Raw genomic sequence first — 10,145 nt, forward strand, 5'->3', positions numbered from 1 at the left:
ACTCACGTCACAATATCTTGTCTTGGTCAAGGCTTTATCCAATTTTAACCAGCTAGATATCTCTGCATGCTTACATGGTATTCTTGGCGTTATAGACTTCTAGTTTCGTCACAGCACAGAGGTAATGTGGAGGAAGAAGGATTATGGCTGTTGGCATTGGACAAGCCGTCTGGATTCTGGACCCAAGAATCACACGACCTAGTGACAAGACGCGGCCTTGCTAGAATAGGTGGCTATGGCATGGAGGCAACCAAGGGACATGACCACATACGTGTGGCCGGTAGCACACTGACCACCTGGCGGTGAATGTAAAAGCACCAGTTGACCTATTAGCGTGTAGCTAGTGGTTGCACAACAAGCACTGCCTCAGCACAGGTATTACAATCGCCAACAGCATGCGACTATTATGGTGAACTAGAGCCAACAAACAGAGATATCTCATGTGATGTCCAATTGCTTGGCATGTTACAGCAGAGCTCGGGACACCTAGGCAGAAAACACGTTGCAAGGTTAGGTGGGCAGGCGTTTCGCTAAACATTGAAAGAAGCGAATATGTCATTCACAGCCGCCTTTATCAGTACCGCAAAAGGTGGATAAATGTGAAATATATATCAGGGGGTTATCTTTCCAAAAAACTGAACGTCAACTGGTATCTGCAAAACTCTCATGTTCAACCTGTATTCGCCAGGCTAGGCCACATCAAGCTATTGCTTCTCTGATTTATTTTTTTTTATTTGAAAGCATTCAAGCTATAGAAAATACGCTGCATGTATACCCTAGGCATCCTGCTAATATAAGAAAAAGGATGTGCGATCACATTGTCTATTATTATCTAGAATGTGGCCACACTAGCAGTGACGGCGCTCGCCGTTACGCACGTGCTACACAAATTGATCAAAATTGCCCCCGAGGGACATGAGGCAGTGTTTTTGGAGAGAACAAGTCTGGGAAATGCCACCCGTGCCAGCTCCGTACCCTACCAGATTCAGAATGAATCAAGAATACAATGTGAGGTTGGCATAAATTAGCATGAAAGAGTTTATTTACTGTGAGGAACTCTAGATACTATATTATAAATACTGTAACTAGACTGGTTACTTAAACTATACTGGCAGTATATACCGTAGACAAAGGTTCAATAATATACTCGAATTACGGGAAAGACATTTGCTTGACAAATTTTTAGAGCTGCATATGCTTAGTACTTTTCGTTAAAGCTGGTTCCCTACGTGACTGAAACTCTTCTGCAGTTGTGGCAACTGGTGAGACTATCTAGAAAGTCTTTAAGGTTTGCTTGGATTTTTATCCACTATAGCTTGAAACCAGCTTTTGCTCCCCGTTTAACCGAGTTTTCAGTTGGCGTGCTTGTCTCTAGGAGATCAATTATAATACTGTCGATATATTTATTCCGTGTCATGCGTAGCCTCAAGTCTTATTACTAACAGAATTTGCCGTCCCGCAGACACCCTCGCCACCACATTCAGGATATTGGTAGCACATCTCGGTTCGCAAGTATCGAACCGCCACACTCGTGGCTAACCAAAACCCAGAGGTAAACCGCAAGCCACGTTGACGAGACCCAGCCAAATCCATGGAGGCGGTATCCCCGGTTCTGGAGTGAAACATGATGCGGCAGATGGCCAACCAATCAAGATGGCTCCATCCCCTGTTATGCAAGTGGGGATTTGGGAAAGGGCAGATCGCATCTCCAGAGCCACAATTAAACGTAATATTTTGTATCATCGTCCAGATCTGCAGCTCCATGCTGGAGTTCCACTGGCTAAGTGTCGTCTTGACGGTGAAAGGCAAGTGTCAAAATTCTACTGCCAGTTTGCAATATATCCCGCGTGGCGTCACATTTTTACGGAACGCAAGGGAACTGGAGTAATAATGCAAACTGCCTAGTCCCTGGTCCGAATTCTGTAACTATTGCGAATCTGATATTTCATCCTTGATTATTTGTCCAAGTGCTGTGGACCAAATGCCCGCGTCTAAAACCACACTTTTGACGTCGTATCAAGTACCCAACACAGCAACAAATGCCAGGTAAGCGTCGTTAATGAATGCTAGAGACAGCATGCATCGTATAATGAGTAGGATAAAGGCGTTGAGATAGTAACATAGGTATATTGGCATACGATATGTACCTTATCCGCATTGCCTACACCATGGGTCGTTTCAGGCGCTCTCTGTAAAATGGAGTCGCCTTGAAGCGCATATCACAATACTCGAGTTCTTCTCTCCTCATGCTTTGGCTTGCCGATAGTCATCAGGAACTCAAAAGCATGCCGTAGTCAGCGAGGTTCCGGATCATGTGCGCGCCTGTCCGTTTTATCACGCTATATGAGCTGCTCGGGAAAAGCACTCCGTAGTACACCCGCATACGTTCCACGTGCGAGGACAACGTGTTTTGGATGGTTCCCGATAAATGGAAAGTAAACGGGTTAAAAATCCGTGTTTCGCCCATGTTGCGGCGAATATTATTATTCGTATATGATAATCGAGATTCGCAGGTTCTGATATCCAGGAGGGTACCGTACAACGAGTTACAACGTGTAGGAGGTTGTGACCTTGCTCGGCTGGAACATCTGCATAAAGGCGGCTTGATTCGCAGGATTGGATTTGCACCACTTTCATGCTGATAAGATTGTTTCAGTATCGGAGCGACGGTGAGGCAAAGCAACCGCAGTCTGGTATCTTAATGTAAACCAAGCACAGGTAAGCCACTGTCGGGACTTAAGCCCCGTATACCGGGGTTACTATACGACCCATGTTGCTTTAACGATCGTCCCTCTGGCGAAAACATAAATAGAATATTCGCCTAGCGTTGAATTGCATGGTGAAACCTGTCACTATTGCGGAGCAACAATGTGCTGCAAATTGGCATGCCCATGGGATGACTCTCCCGGTCGCGATTCGGCTTTGTCTACCTTTTTGCCAGAGATGTATACGAAGATCGACATTTGTCAGGAACAACATGCCATCTGATACGGCGAGCATATACCAGAAGGGAAGGTCACCAAGAAGCCTGCTTCAGATGTCCGTGTGGGAAGGGGCAAACAAACCGCAGCGAATCGGACACTGGTTCCGGAGATGATCGTAGGTTGGTGGACCAGGTCCGCCTTCAAGAACCTAGACGCCTTGGCTGAAAGAACTTGGTATCCAATGCATTGGACGCACAATCACCCCCCTGCGCTTTCCCCTCGGAGCCACAAGCGACCCGCCGGGTCATTTGAAGTCGAGAAAATGGGGTTGCCAAGGCCAGAGGTGGTATTGGCAGAGCCGGCTGGGCGACTCGGATCGTGGTTCACGCGGTACCAGAGTTTGGCAATTCTTGGTTCAATGGCATAAATGTCGTTTGACCACGAGTTTCAGATGCCGATCTGTTCTTGTGCGTGGGAAGATGTTTGGAACGAGAGTATGCATCGCCGGGTCGTTATTGGATATCCCCAGTAGTATTAACCCCAGTATTACTTGACACAATTGAACGGGGAATATGGAAACGAAGCCACAAACAACGCTTGGCTCCATTGACTGATTGCTAGTGTATACTGGACGCAATGTTGCTGATGAACTGTGCTACATGTGGCTTGGAAACACACCATCAGGCGCAGATCTTCAGGAGACCACTGATACTCTACCCCTGTAGGAAGCCCTCTAGCTTCCTGTTTTATCAGGGCATATCGCTGTGTTGAAAATCTCCGCATTGACATCACCGTTGCTATCCTCTTAAGCTTGGCACTTTCTGCATTGGCTGGTAGTTTTGCAACCATCTCGATACCATCATGTACGACTATCAACTACACAGTCACACCAGACAGGAAACGCAGTAGCTTCGTAACCATCGCACGTCCCCGTCCTCCACCACAAACAAGTTCGACCACTGGAGTGTATACCACGAGTTGGGCGGTGGGCCGAACCAGTTTATTTTTTCGTCTGGGCAGCGCCACCCAGGAAGCATGGCCCGACATCGAAGCTTGCATATATTGACTGACACAATCCTGACCCACCTTCACACTACTATCAACATTCAATGTTGCTACTACAGTAGAGCCCCAGCCCATCATCATTCGACTGGGTACAAGATGCTGCGGCAAAGGCTGGCCAAGGGGTAGGGGAATGCGTGATTTCAGTCAATACGTTGCTACGGGCAAAATTCCCATATGGATGATCAATTAGCACCTATGTGCTGCTAGCAATTGCCGTAATTGTTGACCTTGATATTTGGACAGGTCCGACGTCTACCCATTGACCAAATGTATACATTGTCTATATGAAAACCGCTCAAAGACACCATCACAACGCTATACAACTCCGCTGGTGTCACCGTTGATCAGCGTACCCCGTCAATCCAGAGCCGCGCCCAGCTCCAACATCGAGTTGTCAGATGAAACGAAGCGAAGAAAACAGCCACCTAACGCCATCAGGCAAGTAGCATTGCCATCCCCGGCTGCTGCCTTGAAAAATGGTTCAACCAAACTTGACAATGTCTGATATCGACCCCATAGATCGACACTCGGACGTCAACTGTTCTGCGATCTACGCCACTGGCTCCCGTCGCCGTGTGTCGGTAGAGTTCCTCAAGGAGACAGGCAAGCCTGTGCTGGATTTTGTCAACACCATGGACAGATTTCTCCACATGGGAACAAGTATAAGTAGAGGAGAGCATCTTAGTCCGCCAAAGGAAAATGCTTCTTCTTTAGCCTCATCACCGCTGCAATCGAAGCTCAACAAGCCTCGCCGCCTTGCTCCCATCACCAGCACCTCTATATACACCTGATTCAGTAACTTTTTTTCCTAAACTCACAATGAAGCTGCTTGCTGGCCTTGCTGCTCTCGTCTCCTTGGGTGCAACCGCTCCTCAGGCACCTACCCCTATTGACGTCCAGCTCCAGATGGATGGCAACAGTGCTGTCAAGGCTACCATCACCAATAATGGCAAGGACGACTTGAAAATATTTAAGACAGGAACCATTCTCGACAAATCTGCTATCCAAAAGACCCGTATCACCGATATCGACGGTACGTTCCCCTTTTCCTCTTATCAAGCTCAGCTTCCAAGCCAAAAAAAGAAAAAAAAAAAAAAAAACTGACCTGTCACAGGCAAGGCCGCATCTTTCGAGGGTTTTCGCCAGCGAATTACCACCAAGGGTCTGAAAGACGACGCCTTCGAGCGCATTTCCGCCGGGCAGTCCATCGAAGTCACCTTTAACGTGGGCGAGGTGCATGACCTCTCATCCGGCGGCAAATTCGACATCCACTCCTCCGGCGTCATGCACTTTGCCAACGGCAGCGACAACACCATCATCGGCTCTGTCCCTTACCATTCCAACTCCATCACAGCCAACATCAACGGCTCCGAGGCAGGCGCCCTCCTCAAGTCCTTCCAACGGGCACAAAAGCGCGCCATGAAGCGCACCAATGTCCAGTCTGACTGCACCGGCAACCAGCTCTCCGTGACACAGACGGCGCTCAACAACTGCCAGCAACTCGCCAGCGCTGCCCAGTCAGCCGCGCGGTCCAACGACGCCAAGGTGAAAGAGTACTTCAAAGACTCTAGCGCGTCGACCAAGAACACCGTCGCCGACGTGTTCGGCAAGGCGGCTAGCGAGTGCGGCTCGACCGGCGGCGGCGTCTCTAAATACTACTGCACCGACATCTCCAACCAGTGCAACGGCGGTGTCTTGGCCTACACTTACCCTGGTCAGAGCTACCAGGCCTACTGCGGCTCGTACTTTCAGATGACTCCCTTGACGTCCCAGTGCCACGCCCAGGACCAAGCCACGACCAACTTACACGAGACTACGCACCTAACGCAGATCAAGGGCACAACCGACAATGGCTACGGCTACGACAACGCCATGGGGCTGGATACTCAGAAGGCTCTTGACAACGCTGACACCTATGCCTTGTTTGCCAACGCCATCAAGGTCAACTGCTAGAGCGCAAGAGTAGGGGGGAATATGACAAGTCTGTGTTGGTGTATAAAACACCCTGAGTGGTAGAATATATTTGCTTATTGGAAGGCATATATGGGAATACTGTAGTATATTATAGTGCAGAGCGCTAAATCCAGGTACTTGATCGGGTTGAATACTTGTATCCTCCCACCGTCTCTATTTGTAACAGTCCAACACGCCACATGGTGACATTCCATCTCTCCGATCTAACATTTATGCAGTTGATGACCCGCAAAAGCTACATAACAAGCCCCATCTCTATAGAATCATAATCGCGCCAGTATTTTGTGAATCTGTTGCACGTACCAAAGCTGTGGAAAAAATCGTCAATACTGGTTCCTTGGAAGCGTCATGGGCAAAAGAGCACTCACTGTTTCGGCCGCGCCACCAATCGACCTCATACCCAGCACGCTGCTCAGCCAGGAAGGCGCGACACTCTTTACATACAACCTGGCCGCCTCGTCCTTGACCTCCTTGTTGAAAATGGTGTTCTTGGGGAGGAAAGGGTTGAGAATCGCGGGCCGCCCAATGCCAACAAGGTCACAGCCGCCGTCCTTGATGGCGGCCTCCATGCCCTGCCGCGATCGGAAACCGCCCGTGACCATCAGAGGCACGCCTTTGAATCTGTCACGAATCGCGTGGGCGAATTCAATAAAGAAGGCTTCGCGGGCCGCGGTCCGCTCCGACACGGGGGGGTTGGCTTTGCCAATCATCATCTATGCCATTGTCAGTTCCAACGCGCCCGGGTCGACGGTGGGACAAGCGTCGCTTTTGTAGAAGCACTCACTTCCGGGTTCTCATACGTGCCGCCGCTAATCTCTAGAAAGTCAATGCCAGCAGCAACAATGACTTCCAACTGCTCGACGCACTCCTCCAGCTCCGTTTGGCTTTGGTGATCGACGCTGTTGAGCTTGATGCCGACGCAGAATTCCTTGGGCACAGCCTTCCTCACGGCCTCGATAATCTCGACGACGATTCTGGCCCGCTTCTTGGGCGATCCGCCGTACGCGTCGGTCCTCTTGTTCGTCTTTGCGCTGAGGAACTGCGCCAGCAGGTAGCCGTGCGCCGCGTGGATCTCGATGCCGGCGAATCCTGCCTCGTGCGAGAGCTTGGCTCCGTCGACGAAGCGGCCCACGACGTGCTGGATGTCGGTCGTGTCCATTTCTCGCGGGCTGCCGAAGACGAGAGCGCTCAGGAACCGGGCAATCAGGCCGTCGCCCAGCCTTACCGGCACCACGCTCGGGGCAATCGTCTTGCCAAAGTACCCGTGGGACCCGGCCCCGGGCGTCGATTGTCTGCCGGGGTGGTTGAGCTGGACAATGGTCGGTGTGCCGTTTTTGCTGCAGGTGCTGGCCCATTGCTTCCACGACTGGAGGAGCTGCTCTCGCGGAATGTCGCTGTTGACGGCGTTGTCGTCGGGCGTGCCGAGGTATGCTGTGTCTACCTGCACGTTGCCCGTCATTACCAAACCCCATTCGCCGTCTGCCCAGGCGCCATACGTCTCTACCAGGCTTTTGTGAGGAAGCCGATTCTTGTCGCCCCATCCCTCTGCTAGAGCCGCCTTGGCGAGGCGGTTGGGGATGGTGAGCCCGCATGGGAGAGTAAGTGGCCTGGCGATCTCGAGATCCATGGCGATGGCCTTGTTTCTGATTGCAAGGGATGTTGAAGTTGCTAGACAAGCATTTCGAGGTTGACGAAGGTAGTCTTGTTTATTTCAATTCTTGAGCTAGGGATCGGGCGAACAATTAAGCCGCCATGAATGAGGTCTTTCATCTCCATTTTTTTCGCTCTAGTCCGACATTCGGGATAGGGAGTTTTGCGGTGATATCCCTTCCGCTTAACCTCCGACGGAGTCTCGGCGCAAAGTTTGCAAGTTTCAAAGTCTAGTTGGCCATGGAAGTGGCTTAGCTCAAGAGACAATTGTGGACACATCCGTCCGAAACCCGAGCCCCTTCCTGGCATTGGATGGCGTCCGCCGCAAACACAACGGGGAAAGCCGAGGTACATGGAAGGTTGGACTTGTCCAGGCCTTGGAAGCAAGCTTCTACATGTTGAGTGCTGCGCAAGTCGATGCCTTGGTGTAGCCCTTTGATGACGCGACGACTCCGAGAATGGAGGACCAATAGGCGCGTTTTGCTAATCGATGCATCCATTGCAACAATACGCGCGCTGAATACGTACAAACGTACTAATACTTTGATTACGGGGTTATTCCGGGATGCTCCAAGGGTCTTGTGGAGATCCAGATTCAGGGCCTCTGCGGCATCGATGGACATGGATATCGTTTGCGTGCGATGTAACTGTGTGTCTGGGTGCTATTTGAGCCAGGTCCCGTGTCAAGCTAATAGAAATCGAGGTGACGCCCTGATTGCAAGCGGCCAGAGACAAAGTCGCCACATATCATGATTAGTATGGCCCGACGGAATAACGTCGTCCGCAACCACTAGACCAGGCAAGTATCCTCAAATTAACCACTACCCCTGGTAATTGCCCCGACGGATACGCGGTTCGAAGATGAGAGAGGCAGAAAATTTGCCGGACAACTGATGAGTAAACATACTCATGATCGCAGTATGGCGAGAGACCTCCTTGTTAATAAATATACGATATTTATTGCGTAGCACCAAGACGAATTGTACTTGTCAACAACCAAAACTGCCATGTAAGCACATTGACCAATGCTTGTACGCTAGGCAAGTGTGCCCGACGTCTTAACCAATATCGCTACAGTTCTAGTAAGTTTCTCATGTGGTTAATGCCTGCCATGGTCACTGGCGTACGGTCAGCACCTGCGCGGTCTCGCTAGCCTTGAGAGTAAGTTGTTGTCTACAAGACCTAGTAACTGTACAAATGGCAAACCTTTGTAAAAATTTGCCGCAAAAAAAAAAAGACCTAATCGCGAAACGACTAGACCTCACCCATATTCCGTCAACATAAATACACAGATGGCTTCACAATCGCCCAGTGTGGACTTGGTGTACCGTGATGTATGCCAACCTAGGTGTATTAGTTACTACATACCTAGGTAGTCATATACAACGGACACCGTCAACTTCATACCGTAATATATTAGCGCGCGCTTGCCGACGGACAAATTCATTCCGCCATAGACATTCACCATCAACGAAACCCGCCGTGGAACAAGTCACCGTCATTCGAAACAAAGCGGCCCGGAAAACTGTCATGATTCAAGCAAATTCTAAACTATCAAGTCTTTATCTAACCCAGCGTAGCACATGGCTCGATTTACCCTCTCTTAAGCCTACTACAAGACAGGCCAGGGCATTTATATCAAATTCCAGTCCTGAGCCTCATCCATCAATCCGTTGTGGCATGGAGCCATCTTTAGTTGGAGCACAGAGTCAAGGTGACATCAGCCGAATCACGGCAGTTCTTGACCTGGCTACCGGCAGGAGGAATGCCGTTGGGCCAGACAATGGAAGGGCATGAGGCGTCGGCACTGCCCTCAACAAGCTTACGCCCGGCGAATGCATCACCAAAGACATCGCTCAGATCGTACCAGACGGCGCCGTCTTTGAGGTTATAGGCAAAGATGGTCTGCGGCTTGCCGGTGTAGAGGCCATCAGGCTCCCGGGTAATCTTGAGAGCACGACCACCAGTCTTGGGGTCGTGGGAAAACTGCTCCCAGTACGCCTGGCCAGTTTGGAGAGTGTTTGCGTTCGAGACTTGGCTGCCAACAGACCAGACGGTCACGGGGAAGTCGCAGTTATTCTTGACAACGGCGTTGCCGACTGCCGAGACGGTTCCGGCAGTAGCAAAAGTGAGGGCGAGAATCTTGGCCTGGCCGAGCATTGTGAAAAGTGGTATGAGAGTTGAGGGGCGTATGGTTATGTTCTTGTTATGATATGATGTGACGGGAAAGTATTGCGCCTTGAGAGACTTTCATCATAGATCTGAGGGAGAGACAGCCGTTCCTTTTATAGACGGATCCATGGGAATCTCTGGGTGTTTCCATGACGTGTGGTTGACCGTTGCGCTCGCCAAGTCTCGTCTGCGCAGCGCGAATGTTGCTGCTCTGGTACATTGCCGCCTTGTGCCATTGGCAACATCAGCCTTGGGCACAGAAGGCGGGATACGAAGAAGGGATAATGCCGAGTGGTCGACCCGCCTTGGCTGCAGCCATCGTCGCAACGCATGCCACGTTGGAGCATGAGCACAGGGTAT

At 50.5% G+C, this 10,145-nt stretch overlaps 3 protein-coding genes across 3 annotated transcripts; 1 reads left to right on the forward strand and 2 right to left on the reverse strand.

The window, feature by feature from the left end:
• Positions 1 to 4,465: 4,465 nt before the first annotated feature.
• MAA_00445 (metallo-endopeptidase) lies at positions 4,466 to 5,942 on the forward strand (the record flags this gene model as incomplete). Its single annotated transcript, XM_007818443.1, has 3 exons — positions 4,466 to 4,649; positions 4,786 to 5,022; positions 5,104 to 5,942. 3 exons carry the CDS (start codon positions 4,466 to 4,468, stop codon positions 5,940 to 5,942), a joined length of 1,260 nt encoding a protein of 419 aa, XP_007816634.1.
• A 344-nt stretch (positions 5,943 to 6,286) lies between these two features.
• Positions 6,287 to 7,590, reverse strand: MAA_00446 (NADPH dehydrogenase; the record flags this gene model as incomplete). Its single annotated transcript, XM_007818444.1, has 2 exons — positions 6,287 to 6,676; positions 6,748 to 7,590. 2 exons carry the CDS (start codon positions 7,588 to 7,590, stop codon positions 6,287 to 6,289), a joined length of 1,233 nt encoding a protein of 410 aa, XP_007816635.1.
• A 1,715-nt stretch (positions 7,591 to 9,305) lies between these two features.
• On the reverse strand, positions 9,306 to 9,773 carry MAA_00447 (phase-specific protein; the record flags this gene model as incomplete). The annotated part of the gene is made up of 1 exon (XM_007818445.1): positions 9,306 to 9,773. One exon carries the CDS (start codon positions 9,771 to 9,773, stop codon positions 9,306 to 9,308), a length of 468 nt encoding a protein of 155 aa, XP_007816636.1.
• Positions 9,774 to 10,145: the final 372 nt, after the last annotated feature.

The sequence above is a fragment of the Metarhizium robertsii genome (assembly GCF_000187425.2).
Source record: "Metarhizium robertsii ARSEF 23 chromosome Unknown MAA_Scf_3, whole genome shotgun sequence".
In the NCBI taxonomy this organism is placed as follows: domain Eukaryota; kingdom Fungi; phylum Ascomycota; class Sordariomycetes; order Hypocreales; family Clavicipitaceae; genus Metarhizium; species Metarhizium robertsii.